General features: G+C 44.2%; 4 protein-coding genes across 4 annotated transcripts; all 4 read left to right on the forward strand.

Annotated features, from left to right (window-relative positions):
- The first annotated feature begins 2,033 nt into the window (after window positions 1–2,033).
- Window positions 2,034–3,678, forward strand: V2V93DRAFT_371863 (winged helix-turn-helix transcription repressor DNA-binding protein). The gene is made up of 4 exons (XM_066910619.1): window positions 2,034–2,220; window positions 2,289–2,314; window positions 2,417–2,439; window positions 2,806–3,678. The coding sequence occupies exons 1-4, from the start codon at window positions 2,163–2,165 to the stop codon at window positions 3,362–3,364; spliced, it is 666 nt and encodes a 221-aa protein (XP_066765023.1). The 5' UTR covers window positions 2,034–2,162; the 3' UTR covers window positions 3,365–3,678.
- A 138-nt stretch (window positions 3,679–3,816) lies between these two features.
- V2V93DRAFT_371865 (uncharacterized protein) lies at window positions 3,817–6,974 on the forward strand. Its single transcript, XM_066910620.1, has 3 exons — window positions 3,817–5,302; window positions 5,363–6,184; window positions 6,243–6,974. Exons 1-3 carry the CDS (start codon window positions 3,894–3,896, stop codon window positions 6,646–6,648), a joined length of 2,637 nt encoding a protein of 878 aa, XP_066765024.1. The 5' UTR covers window positions 3,817–3,893; the 3' UTR covers window positions 6,649–6,974.
- Window positions 6,975–8,003: 1,029 nt separating this feature from the next.
- Window positions 8,004–8,794, forward strand: V2V93DRAFT_325790 (TLD-domain-containing protein; the record flags this gene model as incomplete). Its single annotated transcript, XM_066907511.1, has 3 exons — window positions 8,004–8,445; window positions 8,503–8,572; window positions 8,647–8,794. 3 exons carry the CDS (start codon window positions 8,004–8,006, stop codon window positions 8,792–8,794), a joined length of 660 nt encoding a protein of 219 aa, XP_066765025.1.
- Window positions 8,795–9,633: 839 nt separating this feature from the next.
- V2V93DRAFT_283565 (armadillo-type protein) lies at window positions 9,634–14,028 on the forward strand. Its single transcript, XM_066907197.1, has 3 exons — window positions 9,634–10,223; window positions 10,280–11,672; window positions 11,732–14,028. The coding sequence occupies exons 1-3, from the start codon at window positions 10,131–10,133 to the stop codon at window positions 13,972–13,974; spliced, it is 3,729 nt and encodes a 1,242-aa protein (XP_066765026.1). The 5' UTR covers window positions 9,634–10,130; the 3' UTR covers window positions 13,975–14,028.
- Window positions 14,029–14,195: the final 167 nt, after the last annotated feature.

Here is a 14,195-nt window from a genome sequence, read left to right on the forward strand (position 1 = left end):
ATAATATCATACGTCTTAGTTTTTATTAGGAAAAGAATAGCTGTAGACTATCAGAATGAGGAGAGGGGTTTGGAGAACTGAACGTGAGCGGCGGTTGTTAGCACGAGCTTGCGCGGTGGTCGCGCGCGCATTTCTCTGCTTCGGCGAGTGACCATCCACGTCTGCCTGCGGCAATTTTTTTATATTAGATGGCATACATAGTACATAGTTCAAGTGGTTAGAGCAGTATACTTTGCTGCATTGGTATAACTAGTTTACCATGGAAGGTGACGGAGAGATATGATATTCAAAGACGCTGACTGGCACTGGATAGTCGTGTGTGGCGCTCGAATTCGGCGCCCGACAAGGTCGACATACTTTCCTTGCCTGCTCAGTCTCTACAGCAATATGAAGAGAAGTTTCAACTAGTAAAACAGAAATATTAAACTATTCGCAGCGTAGGTATTTATTGTAAATAGCTAAAAATCAGAAAGTGGACGGGCTAATCAAGGTTACTTAAGATGCTCCTCAGAACTGAAGTCCCTTCAGATGATTGTGCGGCCGACATCAGCCCAAGCATCGCGAAATTTAAATCCATTGATTTCTCAACCTCACGCGTAAAATAACTATAAGCGCATGATCTAGTTAAATTGATCAGTAAATTGCAGTTTTCTGTTTTAAGACACGCGAAAAACGCGTTCCGACGCGTAATTGATTGGAGAAAACTAAGAGTGACGAATACTAGCACCGGAGAAAATGGTATCTGCAGCAGTAGCGAGGTCGTCGTGATCTCAGGATATTTTTACAGCTTGTAAATAAATTAGAGTGAATAATCAGTCAGTCAAGAAGTAGCATCTTGTGGATGGGAATAATAATCAGGGATAGACGGTGAGATGAGAGAAAAAATTGTCGGAGAGCCTGGGAACCTGCAGGCTGACGTCGCGCGTTCATTACGAATGATATCAAACCATGCACTTTACATTTTCTGCCATCACCACGTCAGGGATAGCTCTTCTCTACAACAGTAATAATGAAATGAAATAACTGGTCGTGCATGAGTCTGCCAGACTGTTAGTCCGTTAGAAATGAGAGTCTGTGTCTGAAGACGGCGCAATCTTGGACCGCAAGTAGCTGGCCGGAGGCGAGACCCGTGCATGTGACGTCAATCAGGCGAGGTGTATACGTCTTGATTGGCAGCGTCTCGTATGCTTAGCAGCAGGCATATGCAAAAACTGAAAGATGAGGAAGTGATGCCGGTATGCTGTATTATTTCTGGTTTAGTATAGCAAGACTGATCATGAGGGAGTGCGTGATTGGAGGGGGAAGAAAGGAGAAGAGTGGGTGGAATGGCAGAGGCGCCGTCAAATCTATGGCGCTATCAGGAGCGTGTCCTTATTTGCTAGGATGGCAGGAATAGCTGTAAACACAAAAGCAATAGAACCCATTTACTGATATGTGCTATAATATGTGTAGAATAATATTCCAAGATGTATTAATGATGCAGCAAGTAGCAAGTGTTGTTGAGAAAAATGTGGGCATTTGTCACACCTTTCAGATATCGGCTCATGGTACCTGCTGCTATTCAGCTGCGCATACGTGACTCTAAAAGGGTTTGAAATATAAATAAGATAGTACAAAGGGCACTCAGATAGTTGATCTAGCATATTAGTATATTTTTACAGATTTTTAGCCACAGTCGGTTGCTATAGAGCGTATGGTGGAGGCAAGAGGAACGGAGAATGATCGCTTGCGACACACATGATACCGGCCGGAACAAGAAAAATGGAGCGCATATTCTGATTGCTACTAGCGAGAGCAAAAGGTGCATTAATAGAATAATGAACTAGACAATAATATAGACAATTAAAAGAGCTATTTGGTCGACAGCCCAATAAACGCAATAAGACGTAAATAGAAAAGAGAATAGAAGAAAAGATGTGGTGTTTTGGTTTCGAGTGTGCTGAGGCGCGCTGTTGATGGACCGCCGCTCCAAGTTTTTATTTAAGCTGCCTCATCGCCCGCCCCCGCCCGCCTCTTCCTTCTCTCTTTTCTCTCCCTTCACCACCTCCCGCCCACAGCAAACCTTCCGTTGCCACCCCCCCTGCTCTGCTCTACTCTGCTTCTCCGAGACCAATCGCCTGCTCTAATTGCTCTTGACTACCTCTTTATTAAATACTTCAACAATGCCTCCTAAAGCCTCCAAGAAGCCCGTCGCTCCCGCAGACCACCCGGCCTACAAAGGTGCGTCGCTCGTTATTATCCTCTATTATTAATATTTGGTCCAAATAAGTTAACCCTCTCACTACTAGATATGATCAGAGATGCCATTTTGACGGTTTGTGCCCTTTCTCTTCCCTTTGTTTTGATGGCTCGGCGCGTCGTGCACTAGCCGCCTCGCAAGTACTGTACTAACGCCATTTTTTTAATGCGTCTGTAGCTCAAGGATCGCAATGGAAGCAGGTACGTTTTATTCTACTCCTGCTATTTGTCTTGGTGATGCTGTGCTGTTTCAATGTGTCTGTGTATGTAGTGCACTGTACTTGGGATGTGCGCGCGCCGCAGCGGGTGCAGGCGAGCGAGCGTGTTGTTTTGGTCTGTCCACGCCAGATCTAGCTTTCTTGGCCGCGCCGTCTTGAGATGAGCTCCCGCCGAGCCGCAACCGAGCCGCGCTCAACCCTTGATTTTTTTGTTTTGTTTACATTACAACATCGCCTGCTCGCTGTCACTATTATTATTATTATTATTGGTGCTGTCATTGTCGTACACACATCACTGCAACCCAAGATCTAATACACCATTTGCATATGCTAACTACATTTTCTATAGTCGCCAGGCTCTTAAGAAGTACATTATTAGCAACTTTAAGATCAAGGCTGCCAACTTTGAGACCCAATTTAACTCTGCCTTGAAGCGCGGAGTCACCGCCGGTGATTTTGTTCAGCCCAAGGGACCATCCGGCACCGTCAAGCTCCAAAAGAAGCCTGCTCTTCCCAAGAAAGAGAAAGACGTGGCCGCACCCAAGGAGAAGAAGGCTGCTCCTCTCAAGAAGGAGAAGGCGGTTGCGCCCAAGAAGGAGAAAGCTACTGTCAAGAAGGCTGCTCCCAAGAAAGCTGCTCCTAAGAAAGCTGTTGCTAAGAAAGCTGCTGCTCCAAAGAAGACCGATACTAAGAAAGCTGCCGCCCCCAAGAAAGCTGCTGCGTCTAAAAAGGCAGCCCCTAAGAAGGCGGCTCCCAAGAAGGCTGCCGCAAAGCCCAAGGCCCTCAAACCTAAGGCTGCTGGCGTCAAGAAGGCTGCCCCCAAGAAAGCTACCCCCAAGAAAGCCGCTCCCAAGAAGGCTGCCGTCAAGCCAGCAAAGAAGGCTGCCGCCAAGAAGACCAAGGCCTAAATAAATTCATATTCTCTCGACCTTTGGCTATTTGTGGTGCTGATGATACGATATGATTTGGAGCGTTTGTTTTGAGAGGCGTTACTGTTTGTGTGTTACTACTGCTCCCAAGCGCGAAGTCACCAAGTGGGATGCTATTTTTGTGGTTCTCGTACCTTGTTTTATTACTCGTGGGCTCTGAAGTTTTTATTGTAATTTAGTCTCTTGTTTTTGATTGTGCTTGTGTTATTTTTTCGTGTTTTCGAGGATAAAGGTCGTGATATCCACCCAGTGTATTTTAATAATTATCAATGTAACAACTACTGAACTACCTACCTCATTGCTATTAAAAGCTGCCATTCTTTGGTTATATATCAAGGCATGCACGTATATGGCATAAATGCACATTTATATCACTTTTACACCGCTCCGAAGCTGGACGTCCCAGCGCCTCCTACTTCGAGCAACTCGCGCGGCAGCAGACGCAAAACCAACCAGCCAGCGTCCTCAACGCGGCACTTTCTCACCCGTTTCTGTACCGCTTGAGGCGATGCCGCCTTCACTTGACACACCGCCGACAGTCTTTTCTCATAATCCGCTGAAAACTCTAGCCAGCCAAGGATTCTACAGCCAGGCAGACTCGAACGGTACCGTCGCTGTCCCACCTTCGCACGACAATGATTTCCTCGAGCCTTACATCTCGCAGTCTCCGCCTCTGTCATCATCGCTTGATGAGCAAGACTGTCTTATGCGAAAGTCAGTGCCAAATTTTTCGCTACCGTTCAACCACGCGAACTCAAAGACAGACATGGTGAGAAGCTCGACACTATCGGATGCAACTCACGGCAAGAACTCGTCATCTTCCACTACCTGTTCGCTTCCTGCATCTACCGCTCCATCATTAGACTACGCGCCTAATCCTTCTTCTCCGTTATACCCGATAGATGACAAACACCCACAAAATTCGTCTCCCGTTTCAGCGTCCGATCGAGCGCCAGTACGAACGCCAAGACCTGTCGATTTGAAACAGTCAAATTCTTTTTCTCGCACGATGCCAGCCCGCACGCCTTCTACGTCGTCAGCATTATCTATCAATGGCAGTAAAGCAGCGGTAGCCGGCTCTCAATCAACACCGGTCGCCATATCAGATAAAGGTGCGTCGTCTACCAGGGACTCTTCTGCGCTGCCATCCTCAACTACGGCATCGCCCGTTACGCTGACGACGGTCAACTACACGAAAGATGTTATTAGCGAGCAGAATGCAGAAATTCCCAATGGTGCAAGCTCAGCAGATACGCAGAGCGAAAATGCACTATCTACTATGCCTCTCAGCAAAACGTCTACTACGAGCTTACCCGTTGTCAACGACAACGAAAACGAAAACACAAGGCCCGAGTTGTTCGATGATGCACAGCCATCGGCTTTCTATGATTTTGAGACTGAGAAAGCGAGCGCAAACCCTTCGACGAGATCAGCAGCTGTCTCTGATTGGGTTGGCAGACCCTCTGAAAATGTTAATCATATAGATGACGAGATTCGTGATTCATTTGCTGATACGCCTATCCTTGTCAGCCCATCATCAGTTGGTATCCAAACTGGCCCATCTACGACATCCTCAGGATCACGAGTGAGTGCGTCGACTGCGCGTCAACGCACGCTTCCTGGCACATCTAATGATTCAGCAATTGAGGAAAAACCCCAAGCGAGTGAGTCAGCTGAAGACATGCGTCGAATGCGCGAAGAAATTCTTGCAAAGCGAGAACTCAAGAAGCGTCGAAAAGAACTAGAAGATGATAAGGTGCTTGTCGGGACGAAGGTCGGCGAGGATCACGTAAACTACATACTGGCTTACAACATGTTGACTGGTATTCGCGTTGCCGTATCACGAACTACTGCTAAACTTGATCGTGAACTCACTGACAGTGATTTCACGGCAAAACATAAGCTTGCCTTTGATATGTGAGTTTCTGTCTGTTACTGCTAATTATAATCCATTGCGCTGACTTTCTCGCCAATTAGAAACGGAAATGAACTTACGCCGTCCGCCAAATACGACTTCAAATTTAAAGACTATGCACCTTGGGTATTTCGGCATTTACGGCAACTTTTCAGACTAGATCCGGCAGATTACCTGATCTCTTTGACCTCAAAGTATATTGTTTCTGAGTTGGGTTCGCCGGGCAAAAGTGGGAGTTTTTTCTATTTTTCACGAGATTATCGATTTATCATTAAAACCATTCACCACTCCGAGCATAAATTCTTACGAAAAATATTAAAAGAATATTACAATCACGTCAAAGCTAATCCGAATACTCTTATTTCACAGTTTTATGGTCTTCATCGAGTTAAGTTACCGTATGGACGGAAAATTCACTTTATAATCATGAATAATCTTTTTCCACCTCATCGGGATATTCACCAGACATTTGACTTGAAAGGATCATCGATCGGTCGTGATTATGATGAAGCTAAGCTTGAGACTAACAAGCATGCCACTATGAAGGATCTCAACTGGCAGCGACGAGATAAGCATATATCTCTCGGTCCGCGAAAGCGAGATCAGTTCATAAAGCAACTAGATATTGACGTTAAACTTCTTGAGAGGTTGCATATCATGGATTATTCTTTGCTTATTGGAATTCATGACATTCAAAAGGGTAATACCGAGAATATCAGAGACAGCACGTTGACTGTGTTCCAGCCTGACACGCATATTCTGGATAGAACGCCATCGAAGCTGGAAAGAGATAGGCGTGTGAGTTTGAGAAGAGCCTTTTCTACTACAAATCAGGCAACATCGGAGCAGATTATTGATGTATTGCGGCAAGACGAATATCCTGGGTCAGTGTTACAATAAGGTTTATTTTATGGGATCGGGCATGTACTAACATGATTATAGGCGTAAAAATTTTGTTTTTTATGCGGATGATGGAGGATTCCGAGCGACGAATGAACAGAATATTCCTATGAATGAAATATATTACCTCGGCGTCATTGATTGCTTAACAAACTATTCACTTGTCAAGAAATTAGAAACATTTTTGAAAGGTCTTCATTATTCTCGTGAGAAGTTATCAGCTGTGCCTCCGGTAGAATATGGGGAGCGATTTTTCAAATTCATCGCGTCAATTGTCAAAACTCCTGAACAAGTGCGGATGATGAATGCCGCTGCTACTTCTGCGCGGACAAATCGCGGCGGCAGGCGGCATGCTGCGAACCGTAACAGTCTGATAGAGAATAGCGTTGGCGAAAGCAATCAAGGCATTAGTACAGCTGTTGAAATCCTCGAGATGCGCGATACTTGATGTTATTGAATATGAGAGGTGTTTGTTTATTTGGATTGTGGAAGTTCTTTTGAAGCTCTCATATTGTGTGTGGTGCGCATAGATACTTGCATTTATGATATCGGTTTTGCTTTTTTCATTTGTAGTGGAGTGTGCGTGTGTTTTTTTTATATTTTCTTTTTGTAAGTAGATGATTCTCAACTTGTGTTATTACTTAAATGGGTCTTTTGTTTTATTTGTATATTGGGTTGTTTTATGTCTCTGTTGTCTAAAGAGCACGCCGCATTTGCTATTCATGTATTCTTGCTTTAGTACACAGTACTTTTATATATTATTTCCATTATTTAGCTCGGACACTTTGTCTTTGTGGTTGTTACTCTATAAGCGCAGACTATAAGTAGTCGCACGATCATTACAGTAGCGACTGAAAACAGAGCAGAATTATGCAAACAAAACCTCAAGATAGCCAGGAGTCAAAATGTCCATGTTGATAGACGACTGTGATAGCCGCTGCAAGACGGTATCTAATCACGACCGACGTCACCGCATCACTATTGCTTGTGTGAGTCTTCTCGGCCGCACAGAAAACTACGTCACTGAACTGAGATTAAAAAAAAATTACTGTTATTGGGACGGTGCCGTCGAAATGCTTGCAGAACCAATTCTGCTTGTAGAAGTATTCACATACAAGAGCATCTCTTTCTTGTATGTATTGCATAGGTCATAACAAACTAATCTGTAGATGGAGACTTAGGTATAGTGTGAAATATACATAGTCAAGTTCACTACAAATTTATCAATAACTTTGCTCGTTGAGGTATATTCACGACTACCGTTTCTTGGTTGTGCATTGGCTGAGTTTAGTGGCTTCCTCGCTCCGATGGCCGCCGCCCTTGCAGCCGCGCACTCTTTATTTTAATCATTAAGTCAATTCCGTCTATCGGATTCTCGCTCTTTGCATGACCTTTGCTGATTAGCTAAATTTTCAGATAGAATTGCAATATTTTTGGATTTTTTTTTCTTATATTTCTGTCACGGTTCCATGGTAAAGTGGCCGCGCACATATTAAAAATTGAATTTCTCGATAAGTGTATAGTAGCAGTCGATCGTGCAGGACATTAAGAATGGCCTCGACATCACGGCAGCAACAGTCGCGGCCTACCTCTGGCCATCAGATTTCTATTACGGACACGATTCGCAATACCATTCGGAGAATGTCATTAGACCTGTCATCTAGCGGTTCTCGCGGTCCTAATCGCGACATTCCTCATCATCACCATGATTTTCATGATTTGGGAAGCGACGAAATTGATGATGATGCGATAATCGACGACGAAGATGATACACAGACTAGCAGCATGCCGCATGCGCAGACTATGCCCAATCCTAAACTCCCTTCCGATCATGATTCGATTTACGCTTCAACTCAGCCTACGCAAACGAGTTTCTCGGCTCCACCGCTGACGCCGCTTACGCTCGAAGGATACAGAGAGCACACTAAAATTCGATTGCTGTCTCCTCAATTAGCAGAAGAAATTCGACATTTGCTTCCGTTGCGCTTGCAATTATACGATACCTGGCGTTTATGCTATAGCCTCGAGCAGCATGGAGTTTCACTGACTACCCTTTACAACATGTCAGTTCCACCCCGAGGAACTTCTCGTCCTGGGTATATTCTGATTGTTGAAGACAAATTGGGGGGGATTTTTGGCGCGTATATGAATGAATATCCTCATCCTACAAAGAATGGTCGTTATTATGGAAACGGGGAGTGCTTTTTATGGAAGAGTAAAGTGATTAATAGTACACCTTTGGCAAGTTCCATTTCACTTCCCGATACTGCTAGTATTAAATCTGTGAACATTCAATTCAAAGCGTTTCCGTATACTGGTATCAATGATTACATGATTTTGTGTGATCCCGGATTTCTGTCCGTGGGCGGAGGGTATGTATTTTGAGCTTATCATCATTGTTTATTCTTTGGTCTTTGAATTCATAGTTGACCTTTTCTTTTTATAGAGACGGCAAGTATGGTATATACATTGACGACCGGTTTGAAAAGGGAATATCAAATAGCTGTCCCGCGTTTGGAAATGAACCGCTTAGCGACGCGGGCTTCAAATTTGAGATTGTGGGCGTCGAAATATGGCGAATCTCCAGCAAATAAAAACAATAAGATTCATTTTGCAGGGTGGAAAGCACTTACATGAGAGCGCTATAAACACATGATAGCTAATTATGGCAAAAGATGCTCCTGATTTCAAGACTGGGTAGCTTAACATTTAACGTGTCTGGACGAGTGCATAGTAGTCTAGAGGATTACTTATTTATGGTAGCACAACGAGATTTTCATTGCTTGAATGTATCAAATGAGTGCAATTGTTTGGTAGTGATATATATATATTGGAGGGTTCTTGGTTCGTCCGTTTGTTCTGTAATTACGATTTTATTTTTTATTTTTCTTCACTTTGTATTGCTGCATTGTGTGCATTCTGGATATATTAGTTGAATGATGGTGACTAAATTGCTTGCTGCTCACGCTCTAGTAAACAAAAATATATTAATAGAGGATGTAGCAGGTTGTCAGATGTTTAGTTTAAGCCTCGGCCATGTGGGATATAGCGGGCTGCCTTGCAAACTATGCAAGCACCTGCCAGACAGCCTGAGAATGCCTAGCAAAAGGTGTTGCCAGTCATTAACACTTGTATAATATGCGTATAGTACTGTAGCACATTCTCTTGCGTTTCTGACTGATCACTGGCGAACGAGCACTCTCCGACGGTGGTTGGACTGATAAGCCCATTTAGAATATTTGTACCCAAGTTTAGGCACCAGTATTGAATATCACACGACATGCTAATATGGAGTCATAATCAAGGCAGGGTCGGCTCTTCCCCAGAATTGTGGCAAGAATCAAGTGCGTCACGTCAGCCGGTGGAAAGATCTTAAGCGCTTTTGATTTATTATTCTCTTCTATAACCTGCAAGACGCCACCCGCCTTGTTCGAATCGCTCGCGTCCGCATTCACTCTCGCCAAACGTGTAAGCGTCTGTCAGTAGATTGCTGTCTTAGCCGATCGTTGCATTGCAGGACCAGGACAACAGAGTTGCTTGAGAATTGGCTGTGGAGTACATACGCCTCGAGGTCGTCGCGTCCGAGCTTATTTCATCAACTTGCTTCTTTTGAATTGAACTTGTCAATTAATTTGGATTGGCTGTATTTTGTCTTATCTCTTTATCTTTCATTCGATATTTTGCAAGAATAGGACGAGTCTCGTGGTTTCTGAACAAGATCAGACGCGCTTTGATCTCGACCGTGTCCGCGAAACTTTTTTTCTCTATCCCCACAGCAGCTGATTTGCTCATTTCTGAGAATATTATCTGTTCTCTGGTGCGACTCCTTGTCTGTGATCTATACAACAATTTGTCACTATTAGTGTCTTTTTCAAAAGCTGGCACGTAATTGCGTGCTGTGCCTGTGCGTTTAAAGAACGGAGTTGAGCGATGGAAACCGAGGCACTCGAGCGGATCTCGGAAGCCCTTCTCACCGTCCACAACCCGCAAGTGCCCAATGATTCACGAAGGCTAGCTCAAGAGGTATTTTTATTGATTTTTTTGTCTATGATAATTGGCTTGGTATGCTAACTAGTTAGTTCCTTGATGCGGCAAAACAGGAAGACGACGCTCCGCTATGGGGATATCATCTCGCCATTCGCGAGCCTCCGCGGGCGGATCAGATTCGTCATTTCGGTCTTTCACTAATTGATTTCTCACTTAAACAACATTTCACATCCTATGACCAGGCTCGCCGTCTAGCTATTCGGAACTGGGTAATTGAGCTCGCGATTCAAGTGCGCCAGACTGACGCGTACTATATTCGCGAGAAACTCGCTCTGCTGTGGGTAAATATTGCCAAACGATCATGGGGCGCGAATAAAGACGAATGGAATGACATGGACGAAACTCTGGTGCGGATGTGGGATATGACTTCTGCGACGAGGGAGATGTCATTGATGATTTTTCGCACGCTATTTGAAGACGTGTTTATGCTGGATGATCCGATTGCTGGGAAACGCTCGGGATTTCTCACTGCACAATGTATAGAAGTGCTTACTTCCAGATCAATACTTGACGACGTATACGACAGACGCGATGAGTCAATCATCAGATTAAGAAGCGGGTCTGACGGATGGCTTGTACGATGGTCACTATTACTCGGTCAGTGTCTTAATCAAGGTGCACAGAGTAGCGAGACCGAATCTTTTGCTATAAAGGTTCTCCAAACTTTGAAGACCTGTCTTGTTTGGGTGCAGCCGCGAGCGATTCGAGAGACTGAACTACTAGGTCGGATCAGTCAAGCTTTAACCATGCATAATGTCAAAGTGCAAACACTTGCTACTGACTGTCTACACATTCTGTTAACCAGAGCTTTCTCGGCTGAGGACGATTTCACAGCTATTATCGGCGCAGTATTTTTGTCTCCTGGAATCAGAACGTTGTCGGAAGTTTATAATTCAATTCAGCTGGATTTAGACGATTTCGACGAAGATAGTTATATTCTATTGAAAAAGCTTGTTGAAATGGTTGTCGGAATGGGTGAATATCTGAATGTCGGAGGAGATAAGCGAAATCGTTTACCTTCAGAAACCGATTTAAGTGGCTATCTTGAACTTGTATTTGCGACCACACAACACCAGAGTTTGATTATCTCTGGTCTTTCTTTACAATTTTGGTCTTCAATTTTGCGCGTTGAAGATCTTGCCCGATTACCTGAGGTGAATGCATTACTCCCTCGTCTACTTGAATTATCAGCAGATCGAATCATAAAATATGAAGGAGTGGAAGAACGTACTCCTTCAAAGCGCTTTCTGGAACTTGATTTTGATTCAATACCGGAGATGCACTCTTTTCTCGGAAACTACAAAAGATTTGTGGAAGATATTGCGCGATTGGTGGTTTGCCGGATACCAATTGATGCAATGTTATGGCTTGATATGAGACTTGATAAATTCTTTTCATCATGGCATGGTTGGCATTCTCGGGAATGTAAGTTAATTGTATTATTTCCTTTTTACCATGATTTGTTGCCTAACGCTATCAAATAGCACCGTCGATTTTGCGAAAAGATCCATTATTTCTAGTAGCATATAGCCAATTCTCGATAGTTGATGCGGCATTACGTGGTATCAGTAGATGGCGAGTCTGGTATCGAGAATCAGACAAGGAAGAAAAAACAGCTGTTTTGAATCCAATCATTGAAAGATTTTGTGATCGTATGATTTCTATGGATGTAACCGATCCAATCTTACTTCGAAAGCAGGTCCAGACTTTGGTTCAATTTGCTCCCCTAATGAAACATGTTTCACAGACTATGTTCAACGTTTTAGAAAAGGTTTTATATGCGTGTACATTTGAATACCCCGCCGATGCAACAGATGAAGACCGAGAGTTGATAAGAGAAGTAAGGAACAATTGCGACACAGAACTTAATAGGCTTGCATATTTAATGCCTGAGGCATTGATGGAGATTTATTCCGACCTGGAACGTATCATTCACGAGATTATTGCGTCTGACAAACTATCTGATCATGAAATTGTATCGTTCTTGTCTTTCTTGCTTGTTATTTCGCAAAGATCAAACGCACCAAATAAGGCTGAATGTTTTGCCAAGATCGTTGATCCTGTGCTGAACTGCTGGACCGATGAGGCTACAATGAAGGGGTTGTCCCAATTGCCGTGGTTTATGGAGCGAGTTGGTATCGTCGAGATTGCGAATTATTTCAAATCACGTGGAGTAGATGCCAGTACTGATCTTCTCTCAACCTCAATGGACGAAAGAGGCAAGCAACTTAAGATGTCCTTACGGAATCAATGGGCCGCATTATTTCCTATTCGTGCTACTCGAATTTTTATACAGTATACCATTGAAAAGATTGATCATTCGTCCGAGGAGTTTGCAAGATTGTTGGAGCTGTGGAAGCCTAGAGTTCAACCTATTTTGCCTCATATTTTACAACTTGTTGCGCAGATACATGCCTATTGCGATCCGGCAAACTGGGGTGATTTACCTCCTGAAGTGAGCTCCTTTGTTAGGGATTCGTGCGAAGAAAAGTTCTGGCATGTTGGTATCTCACGACAGAGCCGCGACGAGTTCGTAGAAGAGAGCATGAAAGCTGCAATGAGTCTTCGAGATTTCGCAAACTCGTTGGGCATGATGCTTAGATATACGCGCGAATACGCTTTTCTTGCGCTGGGATCTATTACGCAACTCGAGAGTACAATGTTTGAAATTCCTGGGATTGGTCAGTCATTATGGGCGGCTGTTGCTGGGGAGCCTAGAGGGATCTCGTTGCATGCTTGGAAGCATCTTGTGGCTTTGGTTGTGCGCCCTGCTGTCAAGAATTGCCCACCAGCCTATTGGGATACATTTTTGGTAGACTTTCTTCCTCGTGCGCTCACGCAACTTGATGGTATGCTTGAAGAACGGTGGACTATCTTAACGAACAGAGGTTTGGTAGGAGGTCAGCAACTTCAAGAGGAAGTTGATGCCGCTGGCGAAGATAAGGCTTTGTCCGACGAAATGATTGAAGAGTATCATTTACGGCAGCTGTCTAATGTTGTTGATAGGCTTTTGATTGATCTCGTTGGTCCTCTGAATGCTAAAACGCCCACTGCAATCGCTTTAGATGGCATGGATAGTGATTTGAAAGCGGCAAATGGGGCTTTAAAAAAGACTGATTCTCGGACGTTTGTACTATCGCATCCGGCTGTGCTCGGTCCATTTCTATCGTTATGCAATCATCTTTTTGTTGTGCATGATACGCGTTGTAGCTATTCTTGCGCCATGATGCTGCGGCAGTTGATTCCGGTTATGATTGGCCGTTATCCCGAAGTTGACGATTTTCTGTGCGATGTGGTGTTGCCGTCCTGTCTGCGCGTCCTGGGCGATTCCTATTTCTCGGATGTGGCTGGTGAGGCATCGTACGTGCTTACAATGATTTACACAGTCTTACGTGGTCGCTACGATCGGCCGCTTAAGAAGATGATGGAAATGGCACCGTCTATTGGGCCCGAAGAGATGATGGCGCTTGAAGGAGAGTTGGCGAGTGTCAAGACGTTAAGACAGCAGCGCGGTGTCATGATTGAGTTTCTTGCTGTCATCAATGTGATTCCGGAAGGTCCTGAAGGTGAAGTAGCGCGACGGATTGCGCGCGTGAAGAGAGATCGCGAGAGTCGTCAGCAGGCGAAGTGGACTATATCACGAAAGGCAGCTGAGCAGGAGGAGGCTGTGGATAATGTGCTGGCAGAAGGAGGCTTAGTAGAATTATTCAGCGATAGTCGGGATTAGTGTTGAAATGAGGATTTCTGTCTATTTGCGGTAGGTCGTCTCTTCTATGTTTCATGACCGTGGAGAACGAATATTTGGCGTTTTGAGCTTGTATCATAGTACATTTATTATTGCGATCGGAAGTGATCGATTAAAAGACGTGGATCTGTAGATATTAGCAATAATTCAATTGTTATCAGTTTAACTTTTGTAGCTTCACTGTTTACACAAGCAACATTTGT

Source organism: Kockiozyma suomiensis, assembly GCF_038497685.1.
Source record: "Kockiozyma suomiensis strain NRRL Y-17356 unplaced genomic scaffold V2V93scaffold_9, whole genome shotgun sequence".
Taxonomy (NCBI): Eukaryota; Fungi; Ascomycota; class Lipomycetes; order Lipomycetales; family Lipomycetaceae; genus Kockiozyma; species Kockiozyma suomiensis.

Bases quoted from the DNA above. Each gene is read 5' to 3' on its own strand.
- V2V93DRAFT_371863 (XM_066910619.1), top strand. From the start codon at position 2,163: ATGCCTCCTAAAGCCTCCAAGAAGCCCGTCGCTCCCGCAGACCACCCG. The intron at 2,315-2,416 runs GTTTGTGCCCTT...ATGCGTCTGTAG, and splicing joins TCAGAGATGCCATTTTGACG to CTCAAGGATCGCAATGGAAG. The intron at 2,440-2,805 runs GTACGTTTTATT...CATTTTCTATAG, and splicing joins AAGGATCGCAATGGAAGCAG to TCGCCAGGCTCTTAAGAAGT.
- V2V93DRAFT_371865 (XM_066910620.1), top strand. From the start codon at position 3,894: ATGCCGCCTTCACTTGACACACCGCCGACAGTCTTTTCTCATAATCCG. The intron at 5,303-5,362 runs GTGAGTTTCTGT...CTCGCCAATTAG, and splicing joins CATAAGCTTGCCTTTGATAT to AAACGGAAATGAACTTACGC. The intron at 6,185-6,242 runs GTCAGTGTTACA...ACATGATTATAG, and splicing joins CGGCAAGACGAATATCCTGG to GCGTAAAAATTTTGTTTTTT.
- V2V93DRAFT_283565 (XM_066907197.1), top strand. From the start codon at position 10,131: ATGGAAACCGAGGCACTCGAGCGGATCTCGGAAGCCCTTCTCACCGTC. The intron at 10,224-10,279 runs GTATTTTTATTG...CTAACTAGTTAG, and splicing joins CACGAAGGCTAGCTCAAGAG to TTCCTTGATGCGGCAAAACA. The intron at 11,673-11,731 runs GTAAGTTAATTG...GCTATCAAATAG, and splicing joins TGGTTGGCATTCTCGGGAAT to CACCGTCGATTTTGCGAAAA.